Here is an 18,776-nt window from a genome sequence, read left to right on the forward strand (position 1 = left end):
ACTTAATACTAAATAATACCAAAATATAGGTGCCCTCCTCTGCGCTTCTCAAAAGTCCTACATAAGCAAACAACTTTTTCGACTTATTTTTTTAAATACTAATTGTGAGTGAGTGGTGCAGTGGTTTTAAGTGGCAGCAGAGGATACCAATAATGTGATTTCGACCTACTGGAGGCACTTCCTGAGAAGGCTATTTTCCAGGAGATACAACCAGCTGTCAGCTCAGAGATGGAAAGAGCTTGAGGAAGAGGTGAGTACCTGTGGATAAATTTGTTGAGTGTGATTAGAATGGCAAAAAATGCCACTCTTGCAGTTCTGTGATGAGTGCTACTTAATCTTGCCAGCTTAGCCGTTTTAATGGACGCACTTGCGCAGCACTGGCTTGATCTCTTGCAACCGGTTCGAGCCTGGTTCGATGTCGAACTTGGCTTGGCCAAGAGAGAGAGAGAGAGAGAGTGCTCTTCGCGTTAACAGTGAAAATAAAGCGCATGTGTCCTTGGCCAATCAGCTGGCCAAAAATTGTTAGGAAAGCCCAAGACATGCAATATGCTCATTCATTTTGTTGTATGAGCATTTCTTTCTCTTTTATACACGAAATGTATTCAGTTAGCTATTTTGAATAACAGCATTTGTGTACAGTAACCGTTTCCGGTAACATCATTTTCGAAATCAAAACTGGACCCTTCAAAGTAAAGGCTTTTTCCAAAAGGAATATCTATCAATTCCAATTTGAATTTCTGCCATGGCACTCTGAATTTGAATTGCAACAAGTTGAAAAAGGTATAAAAGTACTTCGTCCAATCAGAATCCTTATAAAAATGCTACTTCGGCTAAATATCATGAACACTATTATTAACATAATTTCATATATATTTTGGATTTTAAAGTTATTATTTGCTAATTTAATAAGTTATACGCGCGGCCCCTAAAAGTAGGCAGTGCAATTTATGAATTGATGAGACTTTCAAAATATAATATAGAATATAATATCCTCTTTGTTAGCAATCCTATTTGTTAGCAAAATAGCTCCTGTGTTCTTTGTAGCCGGTTTTCACTGTGCCATCGCAGACTGTTGCCATGCGTGTTTGCCGTATAATTATAATCGTATCATGCATATCTGCTTTATGGCGTCGATCCGCAGAAATTGCTGCCTTATCGCGCTGCTTCCAGAAACTGCGTCAGCCTCCAAGTCGAAGTCGAAGTCCACGTAAAGGAGTCCCATGTCCATGTCCATGTCCGCATCCATGGAGGCGGCCGATCAGGGGGCGGTGTATGCCGCCAAGGACACACCGTTAAATGTGGAAAATTGCCGGCGGCCCAGCTGCACAAAAAAGAGCAGGATAAAAAGAGGGGAGTAAATTGTTGAAAATTATCACATACTAAAGACGCCGCGAGGATGCGACGCAGACAGCGATGCAGCTCCTGCTGCATCTGCTCCTGGTGCCGCTCCCCCTCCTACATCCTCCCCCCGCTTTACCAACATTGCCCTTCACCCCGCCGAGCACGAAACAAATCACATTATTAGCCGCCGTCGTTGTTGCACGTTATTTTTAAAATTTTTCGTTTCGTTCGGCCCCCGTTTGATTTTAGGCGCCAAGCCGATGTCGCCGGCGTTTGGCTGCAAATTGCGGCGACACGTCTGGAGCGTGGCAGCAACATTCAGCAGTACACTGCGCGAAAGGCGGGCTGTGTATGTCTTCATAAAATGATACTCAGTCTATATGAAATGGCAATAAGTTGCGACACTAAGATTATACATACTCGTTAACCAATAAGACTATAATTATTGTAATTCTTTATAAATAAGACTTTAATTGTTGTAATTCTTTATCAATAAGACTATAATTGCTCTTGATAATAGTATTGGTCTGTTGTTTAAAGGATTTAGTCTTTTATATAGTGCATCTTACGACTTCAGAATATCCACCTATCTTATTAAACAACTACACCGTTTCTTTCAGTGCACACACTCACACACACGAGCCGCAGATAAGGCAACGAAAAAAGCGCCGAGCGAGAGCGAGTGAGATGAAGATAGAGATACAAGATAAGAGAGACAGCCAACAGACGCCAGACAACAAAAAAACAACTGCAACAACAACGACGCCGGCGAAGACGCAGCATCGCATCTACACTGGGAAAAACACCCGCACGTAAGCCATATGTAAACACAAACTTGTAGTATATGAAAGGCGTATCTGTGAGATATTTTTGTCAATGGCAGATATCTGAAGATTATTGACTATTGTAGCGTAGAAAGAGTGCAGTTTTTTTTGGAGTGTATAATCGGCGCTGCCGCTGCGATGCCAACAGATATCAAGCACGTCTCAATCTCAATCATTCAGGGCCGGGCTCCGGGAAAGGTTTACGTTTACGTTTCTGCCGCTGCCGCTCAATTAACAAAGAAAAGTCGGTCTGGTACGTCATAATATATTTTTATCTGATTACCTGGCTGCGGTGTGCACTAGAGGTGGACCAAAAAAGTAATCTGTTGAGCATAATATAATTTATTATAATGTGAATGAGCAATGAATCGATGCAATTACAAAATCCTTTAAAAGCAAGACACCTGTTTGCATTACACAACTCACACCAAATTCGTTTTCAAAGTTAAGAAGCCCAGCTTATGATTCCCAAACGCACAACTATCGCATCGAGTGATCCACAGGCCGTGTCACGCGTTCCCCTCCAGGAGCCTGAATGGCAGACAGTGGCGCCGGTCGCCAGGGACCAAATGGGAGCCAGGTCCAGAGATCCCACCGATCCAACGAAATCGTGCGTTAGTCGTCCGTCTCGACACACAAACACACACACACACACAACGCGGCACTCAGATACTGTATCTTCGTATCTTTGTATCTGCGGCTAGGCGACTCCAAGCGACTGGGACAACATCATTGCTCGTCTGTCCGTCATCCGTGCTGTTGGCATTGTTTCCCCTGCTTGTGCTGGTGGTTGTGGTTGTTGATGTTGATGTTTTTGTTGCTTGTGGTCTATGTAATTTTTCGCGTGACTCCCATGTCAAGATTTGATCTGTAGCAAATCTCACTGGTCTGCTGGCGTCAGTCTCCAAGTCTCCAGGTCTCCAAGTCTCATCAAGGCGACGCCGTCCGTGTCCCGGCTTAAAAGCTTCATTACTGTGGGAATTACGCAAATAAATTGTAAAAACTCGACCCCGGTTGGAAAAAGTCCTAAATAGCAACAGAGTCTCAGGAAAGAGTTTCACTGGGTGTAATAACATTAAATAACTCAACTTTTAAACTAATTTGTGGTGGTTAAGTGGGTAAAATGGCTTGTAATATAAATATGATATGACTTATTAGGAGTTTTATTATCTGCTTTCAATACAAAATCAATTACAATGTCTTGTTTTCAATACAAAATCAATTACAATGTCGGAATAATGATAATAACAGGCACCAATTCATTGCATACAATTCAATATTTACATATTTTCTGGTTATTGGGCTTATTTCTCAATAAGAAATTAGGTGCCATGCCACTTCAGAATTCAAATCATCACTTATCGATAGCAGTTGGCGCGAAGGGCGATCGAAATGCGATAGCAAATCAGCTGGCTATCAGCGCCTGGCCAATATCGATAGTCAACAAAATCCAGATGTGAGAGAACATTTTGTGTTGTTTTGGCCAACAAATTGGGCCCTGTTTCTAACCGTTTTTTTGCCATTCGGACGCGGCCGCTGGCACCTTGATCCTGCTTGGCGGAGCCTGACCAACGTGGTCAGATGGCGCGCAATGTGCTCGAGAGCAGCCTGCTGGGCGCCGGCTTCAGCATCATCTTTCAGGTGAGCCCAGCGCGCTCGGAATCTATTTTGTGTCATTGCCCAGTGCCTCGGAATTGTATTACTCATACGCCACCGCTGCCGTGATCTTATCGCCCCGCAGATACTGTGCCGCATCCTCACCTTCGGCATCAACGCGTACATCGTGCGACATGTGGGCCGCGAGGTGTTGGGCATCATGAACGTGCGCCTGCTGCTCCTGGAGAGCACCCTGCTCTTCCTCTCCCGCGAGGCCATCAACCGGGCGGCCCTGAGCGCCAATGCCCAGCAGGGCGATCGCTGCTCCTGGGCGCAGCTGATCAACCAGATGTGGCTCACGTATGCAATCCTGCCTGACATCCTGCGATAACTTGAACTTTCCCACTTCCTACTACCTTCCTAATACGTTCTTTCGTTTTATTGCAGAGTTCCCATTTGCGCTGTGTTGTGTGCTCCTTGCCTATACATTTGGCTAAACTGGCTGTCGACGGTGGACACCATCTACGCCTCGCAATACGAGTTCGCCTGCTATGCCGTGGCATTTTCCTGCGTCCTGGAGTTGATGGCCGAGTCGGCGGTGTTTGTCGCCCAGGTCTTTTGCTTTGTGAAGCTAAAGATCCTGCTGAATACGCTGCACATCCTGGTGCGTTCGGCCATCTTCCTGTGGATTGTCACCGGTGATCGCAGTGCGGCAATCAATGCCTTTGCCATTGCCCAACTCTCCAGCGCAGTGACCATTGTCCTGGGCCAGTATGGCTTCTTCTACTTTTATCTGAAGGGCTTCAAGGATTTCGTAGCCCAGCAGGCGAAAAAGAAGCCGGCGACGCCGAAAGCCTGGCAAGTCTCGCTATACGAGCACATGGACGACTTTCCCTTCAAGCAGCTGAACGACTTCCTGCCCGGCGTAATGTTCAATCCGAACGAAAAGCATTTCAACCGGGAACTGCAAACGCTCACCCTGAGTTTCGTGAAGCAGGGCGTGCTGAAACAGATCCTCACGGAGGGCGAGAAGTACGTGATGTCCGTGTCGCCGGTGCTGAGCTTTGGGGAGCAGGCCACCTACGATGTGGTCAACAATCTGGGCAGCATGGCGGCCCGCTTCATTTTCCGGCCCATCGAGGACAGCTCGTACTTTTACTTCACGCAGACGCTAACGCGGGACATCAAGCTGGCCAAGCAGCCGCAGGAGCGCGTCCGCCAGGCGAGCAGTGTCCTGAACAATCTGCTTCTGGGCGTGAGCTCCATTGGCCTGATTGCCTTCACCTTTGGACAGAGCTACTCGTATCCAGTGCTGCTGCTCTACGGCGGTCCTGATTTCGTGGCCGGCGGATTGCCGCAGAGCCTCTTGCAGTGGCACTGCCTGGCGATCTATCTGCTGGCCGTGAACGGGATCAGCGAGGGCTATATGTTCGCCACGAACACAAGTCGGGATATCGACAAGTACAACTATCTGATGGCCATCTTTTCGATCAGCTTCCTGGTGCTCTCCTACATTTTGACGGGGATCTTTGGTCCCGTGGGCTTCATCTTCGCCAACTGCATTAATATGCTGAGCAGGATTCTGTACAGCACCTACTACATCAGGCATCAGTATCGGCCCCTTTCGCTGGATCCGCTGCTGGGCCTCTGGCCGGGAAAACTCTTTGGGTGCACGCTCTTCCTGGCCGGCATCGTTTGTTATTGGGTGAGTTCTTTTGCTAGTGCCTCGCGTTGGAAGTGAGGTGTAAAATGTCTTTATGTTTCTATTTTTTTGCAGTACCAAAGTTCTGACCTTGCCACACATCTGGGCGTGGGTGTCCTGGCTGGGCTCGCCTGCCTTCTGTCCTGGGCGCTGGCTCATCGTGATCTGGTGCGACTGGCCTGGCGCTATGGTCGCCGCATCAAGATTGAATAGGTGCCAATTCGATTGGGATTGATTTCCTCGCTTCCCCTCGCACCGGAGAACCGCAATGAAACGCACAGTTTGAGAAATAATGGCATATTTATACAAAGTTGACATTTGTAAATTAATTCCAAAATTAAGTTATGTACTTATTGAGTGTTTGTAGAGCCTTGATTGCTTATTTAACCTTAAGACATGCATTAAAAGACAACGATTACTGTTTACATATGAAATTTTTATTTACAAGAAGTTGGTAAAGTGTAGTCAACTTAGTAATTGCACTTTACTCCCCAGAATACCAAAAAACTCTCAGAAACTTGGAAAAAAGTACATTTTTTTATATTAAAAAAAAATGTGTAATATAATATATATATCTTGGCCGGTTCATAAGTAAAACAATTCAAAGCGCCTATTCAATTTTTGTAAATAAAAATAATAATAATAGTGCTATACAAATATTACTTCGTACTACATAATAATAATGTCACTGAATTGAGTAGCTAAATTTGTTAGATGTGGACTGCTGTTCTGTTTTGTTCTGTTGAATGGCATCCTAATCGCACCGCGATCAGTAGTTGTTGTTCACGGGTCCATCGAAGGGGCCCATGCTCTCGCCGAAGTCCTGCATCTCCTCCTCCATGGGATCCTCCAGTTCGTCGCCCAGCTCGCCCTTCGATTCCGGGCACTTTCTACAGCGGCTCTCGTTCACGCCGTAGTTAATGCAGGTGGATCCCACGCACTCACAGCAGCCGTCGTGGAACCATCTAACAAAAAGTATATATGTTAATACACATCATTGATATATGATCTTCCTGTTACCAACCTCGTACTGCTGGCGCCTGTTGTTTGGCAGCTGGTGCGGCACTTGTTCCACGACACGCACTGATCCAGATATATAACCGTGCAGTTTACGGTCACTATGTTGTCCCGCTCCTGGATCGCTTCGTCCAGGTTCTTATCATTGGTTCCTGAACGACAAGGCATTGGTTAGAGGGTTAATTAACTACACAAATCGCTTGGCTGGCACTCACTCAAGAAGTAATGACCGTCCTTCTCCAGCTTGGGTCCCTTCAAGTACTTGTCGAAATCCACTTGAAACGTGAACACGTTCCAGTTGTAACCGAAGCTGTCGCCCTCATCCGGAGTGGCCACGGCGTTGAACAGCTCCGGCACTCCATCGAAGTCCTCCACGTGGGACTTTTTGGACAGCGAGTTGCGGGTGTCGTTGGGCTTCGGGCAGAGTTCTGGAAAAATGAGGTAATGAGTTATAAAGTCAAGTGCTAGCTATTTTTGAAAATCATATTTGAACGTAAAATATTTCCGAAAGGAAATTGCAGTCATCACGATGCACATTCCTTTCTAATATTTACGATGCTTTTTTGTAATTGCATTTATTTTGCATCTGATAATTAAAATGATCTATTTGTATTCGTCGAAAAAAGACATGCTTTTCCTATTCCGATCTCGTGTGCATATTTGTTTTCATCGTCATGCTCAATTTGTTTATAAACAACATCATGTGGGCCAAACGTAAATTGCATTTCCCGAAATCCCCATCGGAATGATTACAGGCTATTATTTATTTACTTATATACACCATCAATAAACTGTTCTTGGCGCACTACTAAAATGGATAATAATGACAGACAATTTGCACAATTGAAAGCGTGCTTGATGATTAAAATGATTTGTATAAGATTTTGGGATATTTAATTGTAACTTTTTAAGAAATGTTTTGAATGGCATTAATATTTTATGTAATGTTTTGCTATCCTAAGGACTTAAACTTGTTCCATTCAGCGGCTTAGAGCTGCGACCCCTTGGCCCATGTAAGGGTTAAGGCTAGGCCCGATCGTCAGCTCAAGCCCGTTATCGATAACTAGTTAGCACATCGCAAGCTCCCCCCGCACACTCACACACATGCGCATACGCACAACAACAAAAACAAAGCGATGATGTGATGGTCCATCATCAGTGGTGATCAAATCTATATGTATGTATGTATTTTTATAAACACCCCCACAGCCCACAGCCCACCGCCCATCACCTACCACCTACCACCCACCACCCATTGACCGAGGATCGGACGACCTTCCTTACCCACACAGCTGCAGCACTCCTCGTAGTTCTTGCCCAGGCACTTGAGGCACTCCTTGCAGCAGGAGCAGTTCTTCAGCTCGCACTTGCAGCTCTGGGTGAGCATGCACTTGGAGACGATCGAGGCGCAGACGACCTCGTTGCAGGACTCCACTGTGCCGTAGAAGCAGACGATGGCCAATAGCACGATGGTGCCCACTGTGAGCGAGCGCCAAATTTCCATGATCGGCGGTGGCTATGTGTGTGTGTAGGGATTGGAATGCGCTCTTTACCGCAGTCAAATTGTGTGTGTGTGTGTGTGTGTGTGCGGGTGCAATTACAACAAAACAACAATTACAGGCACACAAGCACACGCAGATTGGGCATTTGATTTGATTTTATTTGACTTGATTGCTCGCCTTTGTGCACCACTATTTATATATACAATATGCATATATAATATCGCAATTCGATTCCGGACGGATCAAAACAACAACAAGCGACACCACAACGAACACTAAACAGCAACAACTAGCGAGCGGATCGAACTGTGCGCTGCGGCAGCGACGTTGACGGCGGCAGAGGAGCGACTGCGCGGCGACAATGTCTCTCTCTCGCGTTGTTTTTGTTATTGCTAGGGCACAAACTGTCTTTTCTGCTTCTTCCCCACACCTAAAACAACAACAATAGAGCCAGGCTAGACACAAACATACAAGCACACACACACGCATACGCGAATTAAGCGCGCACACACGCTCACCAAGCAGGCTGGCTCACACGCACACACTTACAGGCCAGCTTAGAAATTCGAATGAATGATGCTGACGCCGGCGCCGCTGCCTTTTGTTGACAATTCCGGTATCTGAATCAAATAGCTGTGTCTGAATCTGGAGGATCGGTGCGGATCAGATCGGCGTATCTAAGCGCACGCGTACGCGAACTGAATGATCAACTAGCCAAAGCAACAACACGGTTCGGCTCGTTACATAGGTGTTTATGTGCAAGTGTGTGGTGATCGAGAGAATGGAGATGAGCACATCTGCGACAGCAGTGATCGGGTCCCAAAAAGTCACGGCTAGAAGTCACGAAATACTGATCACGCTAGATTACACGTTTTTGCAAAAGACCTCATTACATTGAACAAAGAACTAAATCAATTCATTAAAAGCTTTTTCTATGATTAAATAAATAAATTTACAAAATTCGATAGCAATACGTTAGCACATTATACATATGCAGAGCCTAGGACCATGAGCAGTTTTATTCATTTTGCAACTGGGTTTTCTTAAGCTATTGTTTCAAAGCAAGTGTAGCCAACATAGTTTTAATTAGTTACTTGAATTTCATTAAATGTTATTATGCGTCGCCGTGATAATTTTACTCCTAATATGTTCATATTTTAATTTCCTTTTATGGATATGCGATACTTAAACGATACTTGTATTCATGGACCGCTTGCACACCACTAGCAAGTACATACCCGATAAGCTATCGATAACTCGCGTACTATTTGCATCGCCTGATATCGAAAGTATGATAACAAAACAAGACAATAAACAGATATGAAAAACTGAGAGCCCAAGATGTTTATGTTCCGGAACTGCGCTGTTCTCCTGGTGATCGGCTCCATCTGCTGCTTCATCTATGGCCTCTTCCGCCTGCACGTGGAGGTGGAGCCCAATGCCTGCCGGATGACATACATGTTCGGCGAGCCCATGTTTGCGGTGAGTACGAGTCGGTTTATTCGGTTTATTTTACGAGATGAGTCCAACTGCTGATAATACTTGGTTTGCAGAAAGTGGGAGTCAAGGATGGCGATCAGTATCCAAACTACGGGCTGTACTATTACTACGAGGGACTGCGTCAGCCGCTGGATCCGCTCAGGCGCCGGATGACGGGTGCTCCGGTTATCTTCGTGCCCGGCAACGCCGGCTCCTACAAACAAGTGCGTTCTTTAGCCTCCGTTGCGCTCCGCAAGGCAATGTCCAACGATGCGGGCATACACCTGGACTACTACACAATTGACTACGACGAGGAGTTGTCCGCTCTGTACGGTGGCTATCTGCCTCGCCAAAGGAACTATCTGAAGCTTTGCATTCGCACCATCCTGTCGATTTACGAGGGTCGCACGGAGCAGCCCTCCATCGTGTTGATTGGTCACTCAATGGGTGGCAAGCTGGCGCAGTCGGTGCTAGTGGATCCCGCCATTGGCCAGCACATCAATACAATTATTAGCATCTCTACGCCACTGGATCAGCCGGTGCTTAATCTGGATGCCCAACTGGAGGAGTTCTACGACCAAACAGACGCCGTGCTGAGCAAGCTGCGCACTGCCACAGTGCCCACGATGACCACAAATGTCTGTGATAGCCTGCACCAGCGACCACCGAGTGTGCAGCGAATGGCCAGCAAGGACAGCTCGGCGCGGCTGGACAACGTGCTGCTTATTTCCACAGGCGGCGGCAATAGGGATCTGCTGGTGCGACCAGGACTCACCAGCTCCCGGTTCAACGATCTGCATGCCATGGTACTTGTATAATTCTGATTCACTGACTGAATCCGCATTTATTCTTTCTTTTCTTATTTTCAGACATCAGCGATACCCAAAGTCAGTCTGAGCTGTGACCACCTGTCGGCCGTGTGGTGCTTGCAGTTCATGCAGGCCATCAATCGGTTTCTGTTCAGCGTAGCCTATGTCCGCGATGATCGCTCGTCGATCGCGTTTGGAACCAACAAGCAGCGCAACCTGCAGTCGGCATTGTCCACCTTTGTGGTAGGTTGCATTGTATTTAAAACACCATCAAATGCTAAATATATAATTACAGAAGCCTCGAAGGCGTCAGCAGAGTACTGTGCGATTCGGAGCTGCTGGAAATTGGCACGAGGAGCGGCGCCTGGTGATAAACAAGTTCTTCACGAACGGCCTCAAGGGCACCTTCTTCGATTTGATTGGCTTGCAGCGACAGGAGCGGTATAGAAAGGCGGCCATCGAGGCCTTGAATGTGGATGACGAGGACTGGTTGTTCGGATGCTCCGCAGAGGACCACAATAAGACGGGACAGCTTTATTGGTGAGTGTACAGAATAGTCTGTTAAAATAATTTGTATAATCCCGTTTTGTACAGCGAAAAGGCTACCTCTCTGATGCATCTCGTCCAGTGGCTGCCCAACGAAGACCGCGATCCACGCAGCGTTGCTCTTCTCGATCTGCACAACCTGCGCAAGACCTATGTTCACTGGACCCATTTGCTCGTTCGCCTGCCACCGAGCGCCAAGCGAATCGGCTACAACCTGGACATCTACGATCCCAAAGAGCGTGTGACGGACATCAAGATGCCCCGCTGGTACACCATGTCCAAACTGCCATTAATAAACGAGACTCTCCAGGGCACGCTGCACCATCGGCTGCGCATCTCCGAGATGGTGGATCCATACCAGAGCATTCGGGTGATTGTGGAGCCGCTGCAGTGCATCAGTCCCGAGTATAGGGTAACTGCGAGGATATGCGTTCCGTGGGCAGCGGGCTACGAACGCTACCAAACACTAAAGTCAGTTTGCTACAAAGGTAAACGCTTTTCGGTGTATAATAGGTGTATTTTATATTTGCAGATCGTTTGATCAGAAGCCCCAATTGTATGTAAATGTGCCTACATTAGTGCCCAGACACTATAACACCACGCTCAATCCTGTGACACTGGATCTATATCTGGATCCCACCTGCCGCTATCGAATCAGGTACTTTCTATCTCGCTCTGTTATATGCCCATCTCACTCTGATTTATGTGCTTTTCCAGCTACGAGTACTCATATTCCTCAGCGCTATCTCGGCTGGTTCTGGAATTCTACGGCTGGTTGCCGGCGCACCTGGTCTGCGTGCTACTGATTGTGCTGAGAAAGCAGGTGGAGACCTTTCACGACGTGGGAACCTTTCGCAGCCTGCGTCCTTATGTAGGCTATCTGCAGTACACATCGCTCTATATTGTCACAGGTTCGTTTTAACCATCGTATTTACCCGACTCATATTAATCATCTATTCAATCGAATTTCAGCCTGTCGCCTTCTAAAGAAGCTCATCATCAGCAGCCGCGTGTTTCCGGAGCCAGAGCCATTGGACTACAGCATCAATGTGTCCATTGTAATCCACTGTGCGGCCATTGCCCTATCGCTGCTGGCCACGCTGGGCACTTGGTTGGCCCTCACGCTCTATGGCAACGCATTCTATCGCCTAGCCCTGCGAATAACACGCCTATCCCAGGCGACTTCCAACGTGATGATCTCGATCATGACCCACTTGCCCATTACGTACGGTATTCTCACTATTGCCACGGCCATGGGCACCTGCTGCGGAGTGGGTCTTCTTCTGGCCTTTGTCTTCTACTTCCTGATGCTCTCGAATGCCTACAAGGATTATCTGGAGGACTTTCTATGGCAGAAGGCGGCTAATTTGGTGCGTGGCAAGCCTTCTGCAGTGGCTGGACAGGAACCTTCCAACGGAGAACATTCAACGGAGGAGCAAAATGCAGAACGCACGGCGCTGGAGCAGAAGGACGAACAACAGCGGCAGGAGGAGGATGAAGAACCGGAGCCTTGTGTGGGCCTGCAGAACTTCTCGTTTCACGTCACACTGCTGCTGATGCTACTCATGCAGCTGCTGCTCAATGCTCCCAGCAGTTTGGCTTGGTTGCGCAGTCGCCGGTAATTTGTGGACTGACTTTTTCAAGATTCTCTTAAGCTGAATAGGCACTCTGTTTTCGCACTCCAGGCATGGCATTCAGCTGCCGGATCCGAGCTTGTATCCCAGCATCGTGGTATTGGCATCACTGAGTCTTCTGCTGCAGCTGCGCGCTCCACAAAAATGGTAATATGAAAATGCCCTATTATTATATTGTATTATCGTTAAATGCTAACATTTGCAGCCAGGGATACTGGATGCTCTCCATGGTGTTCTACGTTCTGGCAGGCGTGGTTTTACTGTACTGTCAGGCAGCCATCTACAGGCTGACATATGTGATTGCCGGGGCCTTCGCCCTGCTGTCTGCCCACCAAAGTCTCTGGATCCTCTGGCGTCGTGTGTCCCAAGTCTAGTTTCAGTTTTGTTCTCCATGTGTTAATTCGTTATTAATTACTGCGTTAGTTAATTCACTTCGATTCGAGAGCGCGAGTCGTGTTCGCTGGCTTGAAGTCGCTTATGTAAACCAGCAAAAAACGAGGCAAATAAGCCCAGATCTGGATCTCCACCAGCGGGAAGTCCAAACTGGGCACGGCTGGGCGTTGATCTCGATTTGCCTCGATCGCACATTATATGTATTAATTGTTTTTACGCCTGTTTGCCGGCGCTTTCGGTTGGCGATACCTCGCCATCTCGGGTGGCAAGCACGTCACTCGCCATTTGAGGGAAATGTGTGAAAATTTTAATGCCCATTAGCAGTCGTGCCAGTTGAGCACACTCGCCAGCCATATCGCGGTTTTCTTTTAGCCAAAGACTTAGTTCTTAGTATTTTAGTCCATCCGAAATTATTTACTTAATATTTTGTTAGTTACATTTGCTTGTTTAAGAATTTACCCTTTACTTGCTTCGACCTCTGTAAGCGAAGACAATATAAATTTGTATTAGTCACTCCATTTCTTCCGTCTTACAAATGGATTATCGACCTAATGTAGCTGCCATATGTCACAAACCGACTTTCACCCAAAACAACCTCTTGTAGGAATGTTGTAAATGTTTTTATTTAGTTAGTCCCTTGTTTTACCATTAAAATACAATTTTATACATTTGTAAAGTCCAAAAACGAGTCCAAGTATTTTGCGCGCTTTGCTGGCCAGTTTAGATGGGCGTTCAATTACGGATTCATCGATCGATTTCATCCTCGCCCACAAGGAGATCTCTAGCGCCCAACTAAATACCGATGGAATCTGGTTGTTGTGGTCCATCAACGCCATCACCGCCATCAACTTAATGTCTTATTTGTGCGACGTGGAAATCTGGATCAGTCGGTGGTCAGTGCATCGCGTCATACACGCAAACTGGGTGAGCCATTCCAGCGCCAACAGTGCCCACGGGAGTCGTTTGGAGCGGGCTGCTTTGGGTGGGCTTCGCTGGCTTAACTTGGATTGGCTTGGCTTGGCTTGGCTTGGCTTGGCTTGGCTTGGCTCGGTTCAGTGGACAAACACGATGTCCCGATAAGGATGTGGCCACCAGCAGAGGCATATATAGTATTCATACCGATGGCGCTTATAATGCTTATGGCGCCGACATCTGTCAGCCGACTTGTGACCAAAGTGCCCAATATTCGTGTGATATAACCAAATGGCATTTCGCCGGGCAAGCTATGTTAATATCGGCATAAAGTGTCCATTTCAATATCGATCTAAGTAGCTCACTCAGCTTAGCCAATTAAGCGGCTTAAACGTGAAACGTGGAGCAAAACAGTTGCCAAAGTCAATTAACTACTTTTCGTTGGTTGTGCAACTTTATGGATTTAATGGATTGTATCATATTTTGTGCGTGGTCCTTAATTAGCCAAGTATCTGTTGATATTGCAACGCTACCAGTTGCAACTAATTAATGAATTATTAAATAAACATTAAATATTAAAGTAAATCTCAGTTTTTTTTTTGGCAGTAGTTTTCATTTGATTGTTTATCTACAAATAAACCAATCATATTCAACATGTACCACATAAATTCCCAACAAATCAATTGAAAAATATGAAATATAGTTTGTTAAAATATTTTATTGGTATAGTCACAAAAAAAAAAAACATACGACTTGTTAACAGCATATCATACTAGAACATACAACTTTGTACAGTTTTGCTTAGAGAGAAGTGGCAGTACGCCTGTAAGACTTGGTAGTTGGATATTGGACTATTGCCAGTAGGCGGGCACCAGTTGCACGGGACCCTGGACATTGGCCATTTGGTAGGGCGTCGGTGCCATTACGTTGATGCTGCAAGAGGAGGAGGAGGAGGACAGTATGAGATGCTAATGGTTCTGCACAGAGCAGCGTATGAGAAGGATTACCGCATGGGCTCCGTATCGCGATAGTAGCGCGGCCTGGGCGCCACATAGTTGTTCGAGGTGAAGCTGCGCGGATTGGCCACCGGGAACCGTATGGCTGGCTGCTGGGCATTGGACGCACGTCCTCCGATCCTGGCCCGAGCTCTGGGGCGTGCCAGTCCGGATCGTGCCGCTGCCGCAGCGCCGGCGGCCGCCGCTCCTCCGCCACCGACCGCTGCAGCTCCTCCGGCTGCGGCCGCACCGCCGCCGAGATTGTTCAGGGCAATGCCACCGCCCAGACCCAAGCCGCCCAGATTCAGAGGACCCAGTCCGCCGGGCGCTGCTCCAGGCGCCGGCTGTTGCCACATGGCCGCCAGTTGAATGGGCACCAGGGCGGGCAGGGAGACGGTAATGGGCACGCCCGGTGGTGGACCGGCTGGTGCTTCTGGTGCTGGCGCCTCTGGCTCTGGTTCGTCCTCATCCTCGGGCGGCGCAGGGGTGGTGGTCTCCGGCTCGGGTTCGGGCTCCTCGGGCTCTGGTTCTGGCGCTGGAGTCGTCGGCTTGGCCACATCCTTCCAGGCGGCCAGCAGGGCCAGCAGCTCGTCCTTGGTCACATGCGGACTGTGGGATGGCGGCAGCGGGCTGAACTCGAAGCTGGGACTGTTCCAGCCGTGACTGAGGCCACCGCTACTCCAGCCGGGCGGCGGACCGGGCCCAAAGAGCGATCTCTGCTGGCGGGGAATGGGGCCAGAGATCGGGCCCGGCACGAACTGGGCGCTGGCCAGCTGATCGATCAGTAGGACCACAAGGATCCCGATGCTAATGCTACTCTGATATCTGGCCATTACGACTTAACTGCTGCTGCTGTGTGCGATTTGTGTCTGCAAAGTTAAGCGATAGCGGCGCTTATATACTCCCATCGCAGATGTGATCCCCGAACTCCGCTCGTGAATTGGGTTAACAATTGGCTGCAACCGGACTAGATCGGCTCTACCTGGACCTGGACCTGGACCCGCTGACCGGAAGCGTCATGGACATGAAGAGCTGAAGAGCTGAGGAGCAAGAGGCGTCGAGGAGCAATCGGCATTGGCATTTGGCCAACTGGTTCACATCGAATCCAAACGCTGTTCACGCATTTCGGTGTGCCTAGGAAGCGTGCACCATTTATGGCCAGCAATTGCATCACATACTTATACTGGATTACCAAAGTAAATGGTCCGCAAATGAAAATGAAAACGTATACGAAAAACGCCAGACGCTGTGAAAAGTGGAAAGCGCGTGCAAAAAGCGAGCAGATGGATGGATGGCTGGGAAACTGGTTCCATCATCGACTGCTCGCAACTGAGTAGCACAGTGTTTTAATTGCCATTATCTGTGCCAACATGTAAACAGCGGGTAAATAACAAATTATGGGTAACCGCAAATCGCATGATTAAATATTCAAAGGACTCTGCTACTGTTGCTCATTAATATGCAAGGCAACGCTGCGTATGAGTGATGTGCGATAATCCACCAGGAAGAATGGTCAACGGATTGCGCATAAGTTAGTGCATTCTGCAGCCTGTTAATTTGCACAATCTTTATGCGAAAATGCTCCCAAATTCTAATTTCAAATAAAATGTTAACTGGCCAACGGTGCGTATGAGTGATATTGTATTGAAGTTAAAGCGTCTAATTCAAATTGGTGGACGAGCAGTCCCAGGACTTTTTGTCCTCGTGAAACTGGATAAGCACCAGTTCATAGGTGGCCACCGTACCCGCCATCTGAAAGACATATGTATTATACACATGGAGATTAAGCCTGGATTATCTCACCGCCAGAAACAGCTTCCTGGTGACATTGAAGAACTTGAGGCCCGTTAGCGCCACCTGATCGCTGGCCAGCTCCGCGGCAAAGCGGAAGACCTCCGGATGATAGCCGTTGAGCGGGACAAGGCGCAGCAGACGCAGTGGCTCCCTGGCCTCGTCGTTGATCGCCGACACGAAGAGCAGCACGGCCGTGGCGCGGCTGAGCAGGAACAGCAGCGAGAAGTAGAAGTAGACGGCGTGGGCGGAGGAGGGCATGGTGCTGGATTACAGGGTACGAATCAATTCGAGCAGTGCTCTTGTCTCTCTCCCATGCATAACTCACTTGATGCTCTTGAGGAGCTGCAGGCAGATGAAGTACAGATTGCTGCCGAAGGATATCAGCATTATGCCGGACACGGCGTCATCCACCTCGCGTATGAGCTCCACTATGGAGCGGTAGAGAGTGCGTGACCAAGTCCAATAGGCTTCCGGCATGGGCTATGTATGTGCATGTGCATCATCCTTGATAATGATATGTGCATTGGTAACCCACCTGTCGCACCTGCTGCTCCAAGCTGCGATTCAGCCTGGCCAGCATCTCACTGAGACCGATGCCCAGCATCATCAGGAATATGTCCATGTAGCTCCAGCCGAAGGTGAGCAGCACGTTCTGAATCTTGCCCAGCCACGCCAGCCAGTTGGAGTAGGGAAACACATCGAACAACTGGGCACTGGTGCCATGCAAATAGGACTCCACGGGATCCCTTCTTCGCGGGCAAATGTCGTAGTACACCACCGAAATGATGCTCAGCAGGTGCTCCACTGGAAACAAAAAGCATGCAGTTATAGTCAGCGATCCAACACGTATTGGTGGGGTAACACAACTCAGTGAAACCGTCAGCAGCACGAAGGCCACCAACTTGAGGCGACGGGCAGGACGAGCCCGTTGCAGGCAGCAGCTGTAGCCGGGTAGCCGCCGTTCCACCGACGCCCAGTGGCGCATCAATCCCGGCCAGAGTTGGGCCAGTTTCAGGAACTGCCAGGAGGCGATCAGGATGCTCACGTGAAAAACTATGGGCTCTAAATGGAAATGTAAGTATGCAGTTAACAAAGTAACAGAGCGAGTGTGCATCATTTAATCTCACCCACACTGCGCACATCCAGCACACTGTGGGCCACCTTGCGGATGCTGAAGCCCAGATCCACCGACGTGGAGCAGAGGTACAAGGAGCTGTACCAAAAACGCCAGCTACGCCGACTGAAGCGCAATCCTCTGTAGGAGGGGGCACTGATTCCACTCACGGGCATCAAGCAGAAGCACTGGGCCACTGCCAGAACCGGAGCCACTGCCTCGTGGAAGGAGCCATTGTGCAGGAAGGTCTTTCGCGTTCCGCGCACCTGGCATTCTGGCTTGTAAAAGGTAATTAGCGTGGGAGTCTATCGAATAAGAACCTCACCTCGAAACTGATCCAAGCCGCTTTTAAGGTTTCTTAACCAGATCTTGCCCTGAATTCCCAGTTGTCGAACAGCTCGACTATACCGATTTCGCTCCTTTAGCTGTCGCATTTTGAGCAAGCTCTAAATCCTGACTAAATCCTGGCTAATGCGAAAATGCAGGAGGATAGTATAGAAGTCCACCTGTTATCAACTAATGGCCAGTGATGAGGAATATAACAGGTCTGTACTTAAAATATTTAAATTATATACTTTTGATAAACTGAACTTTGACATGCATCTTTTTCTTTAGTTTCGAGAATAGGTTTTATTGTGTTATATTAATTTGACAAATTGTGTAGAATAATTGTACCTTTGCCATCACTTGTAACGAGTATTTAATTAGCACGACCTTTGGCGAAAAGTCGGCTGAAACTCAATGGCGCCACAACATGCAAATTGGCAACACACTCCATTAGCCATGAACTTGGCACTACTAGTGCAAAGTTATAAATGATTGGTTAGTCAAAAGGAAAATATGTGCAGCTGTCACAAGGCGAAAATTGATTGCGCATAGATCCTAATGGCAAAAATCACCAATGAAAGTAAATTACAGCTACTGATTTCAAGCCACCAGTAAATGGAAGTGAGGAGTGAACAAGAGAATAGACAATAGTCAAGGAAATTACTTTTCCAAACTTAAGGAACGTTATTAGTTTTCGCTGATCGACGAGTTACGTGTCTATTTACAACGATCCGTTAGGCCCGGCTTAGAATTTCGAAAACCGATAGGCGCCTGCGCAGCGCGGCAATCGA

General features: G+C 47.8%; 5 protein-coding genes across 7 annotated transcripts; 2 read left to right on the forward strand and 3 right to left on the reverse strand.

The window, feature by feature from the left end:
- Positions 1 to 121: 121 nt before the first annotated feature.
- Positions 122 to 5,888, forward strand: LOC120455156 (protein RFT1 homolog). Of its 2 annotated transcripts, none has more exons than XM_039641068.1 (4): positions 122 to 250; positions 1,962 to 2,153; positions 4,209 to 5,466; positions 5,539 to 5,888. In XM_039641068.1, exons 2-4 carry the CDS (start codon positions 2,029 to 2,031, stop codon positions 5,674 to 5,676), a joined length of 1,521 nt encoding a protein of 506 aa, XP_039497002.1. In that variant the 5' UTR covers positions 122 to 250; positions 1,962 to 2,028; the 3' UTR covers positions 5,677 to 5,888. The 2 variants fall into 2 exon arrangements, with proteins under 2 accessions (XP_039497002.1, XP_039497001.1); XM_039641067.1 differs by lacking the exons at positions 122 to 250; positions 1,962 to 2,153 and adding exons at positions 3,595 to 3,806; positions 3,907 to 4,121.
- Positions 5,889 to 5,981: 93 nt separating this feature from the next.
- LOC120455158 (protein twisted gastrulation) lies at positions 5,982 to 8,487 on the reverse strand. 2 transcript variants are annotated; one of them, XM_039641069.2, is made up of 4 exons: positions 7,765 to 8,487; positions 6,696 to 6,908; positions 6,488 to 6,632; positions 5,982 to 6,428 (listed from the first exon to the last, which is right to left on the reverse strand). In XM_039641069.2, the coding sequence occupies exons 1-4, from the start codon at positions 7,982 to 7,984 to the stop codon at positions 6,233 to 6,235; spliced, it is 774 nt and encodes a 257-aa protein (XP_039497003.1). In that variant the 5' UTR covers positions 7,985 to 8,487; the 3' UTR covers positions 5,982 to 6,232. The 2 variants fall into 2 exon arrangements, with proteins under 2 accessions (XP_039497003.1, XP_043862467.1); XM_044006532.1 differs by lacking the exon at positions 7,765 to 8,487 and adding an exon at positions 7,252 to 7,279.
- A 759-nt stretch (positions 8,488 to 9,246) lies between these two features.
- Positions 9,247 to 13,528, forward strand: LOC120455155 (GPI inositol-deacylase). The gene is made up of 10 exons (XM_039641066.2): positions 9,247 to 9,464; positions 9,536 to 10,267; positions 10,331 to 10,513; positions 10,566 to 10,810; positions 10,865 to 11,287; positions 11,349 to 11,474; positions 11,534 to 11,727; positions 11,789 to 12,434; positions 12,502 to 12,597; positions 12,656 to 13,528. The coding sequence occupies exons 1-10, from the start codon at positions 9,324 to 9,326 to the stop codon at positions 12,822 to 12,824; spliced, it is 2,955 nt and encodes a 984-aa protein (XP_039497000.1). The 5' UTR covers positions 9,247 to 9,323; the 3' UTR covers positions 12,825 to 13,528.
- Positions 13,529 to 14,514: 986 nt separating this feature from the next.
- On the reverse strand, positions 14,515 to 15,583 carry LOC120456825 (translation initiation factor IF-2). Its single transcript, XM_039643874.1, has 2 exons — positions 14,763 to 15,583; positions 14,515 to 14,688 (listed from the first exon to the last, which is right to left on the reverse strand). The coding sequence occupies exons 1-2, from the start codon at positions 15,581 to 15,583 to the stop codon at positions 14,607 to 14,609; spliced, it is 903 nt and encodes a 300-aa protein (XP_039499808.1). The 3' UTR covers positions 14,515 to 14,606.
- Positions 15,584 to 16,376: 793 nt separating this feature from the next.
- LOC120455768 (gustatory receptor 5a for trehalose) lies at positions 16,377 to 18,092 on the reverse strand. Its single transcript, XM_039642222.1, has 7 exons — positions 17,984 to 18,092; positions 17,672 to 17,932; positions 17,412 to 17,606; positions 17,080 to 17,348; positions 16,870 to 17,024; positions 16,554 to 16,806; positions 16,377 to 16,502 (listed from the first exon to the last, which is right to left on the reverse strand). Exons 1-7 carry the CDS (start codon positions 18,090 to 18,092, stop codon positions 16,410 to 16,412), a joined length of 1,335 nt encoding a protein of 444 aa, XP_039498156.1. The 3' UTR covers positions 16,377 to 16,409.
- Positions 18,093 to 18,776: the final 684 nt, after the last annotated feature.

The sequence above is a fragment of the Drosophila santomea genome, chromosome X (assembly GCF_016746245.2).
Source record: "Drosophila santomea strain STO CAGO 1482 chromosome X, Prin_Dsan_1.1, whole genome shotgun sequence".
Classification (NCBI taxonomy): domain Eukaryota; kingdom Metazoa; phylum Arthropoda; class Insecta; order Diptera; family Drosophilidae; genus Drosophila; species Drosophila santomea.

Coding starts and splice junctions, on each gene's coding strand:
- LOC120455156 (XM_039641067.1), top strand. CDS start 3,747: ATGGCGCGCAATGTGCTCGAGAGCAGCCTGCTGGGCGCCGGCTTCAGC. Junction 3,807..3,906: donor GCTTCAGCATCATCTTTCAG/GTGAGCCCAGCG, acceptor ATCGCCCCGCAG/ATACTGTGCCGCATCCTCAC. Junction 5,467..5,538: donor CCGGCATCGTTTGTTATTGG/GTGAGTTCTTTT, acceptor ATTTTTTTGCAG/TACCAAAGTTCTGACCTTGC.
- LOC120455158 (XM_039641069.2), bottom strand. CDS start 7,984: ATGGAAATTTGGCGCTCGCTCACAGTGGGCACCATCGTGCTATTGGCC. Junction 6,909..7,764: donor GGAGTGCTGCAGCTGTGTGG/GTAAGGAAGGTC, acceptor TCATTTTTCCAG/AACTCTGCCCGAAGCCCAAC. Junction 6,633..6,695: donor GGACGGTCATTACTTCTTGA/GTGAGTGCCAGC, acceptor CTTGTCGTTCAG/GAACCAATGATAAGAACCTG.
- LOC120455155 (XM_039641066.2), top strand. CDS start 9,324: ATGTTTATGTTCCGGAACTGCGCTGTTCTCCTGGTGATCGGCTCCATC. Junction 10,811..10,864: donor AAGACGGGACAGCTTTATTG/GTGAGTGTACAG, acceptor CGTTTTGTACAG/CGAAAAGGCTACCTCTCTGA. Junction 12,598..12,655: donor CTGCGCGCTCCACAAAAATG/GTAATATGAAAA, acceptor TAACATTTGCAG/CCAGGGATACTGGATGCTCT.
- LOC120456825 (XM_039643874.1), bottom strand. CDS start 15,583: ATGGCCAGATATCAGAGTAGCATTAGCATCGGGATCCTTGTGGTCCTA. Junction 14,689..14,762: donor CGCGATACGGAGCCCATGCG/GTAATCCTTCTC, acceptor CTCCTCTTGCAG/CATCAACGTAATGGCACCGA.
- LOC120455768 (XM_039642222.1), bottom strand. CDS start 18,092: ATGCGACAGCTAAAGGAGCGAAATCGGTATAGTCGAGCTGTTCGACAA. Junction 17,933..17,983: donor CGGCTTGGATCAGTTTCGAG/GTGAGGTTCTTA, acceptor TTTACAAGCCAG/AATGCCAGGTGCGCGGAACG. Junction 17,025..17,079: donor TGGAGCAGCAGGTGCGACAG/GTGGGTTACCAA, acceptor GCACATACATAG/CCCATGCCGGAAGCCTATTG.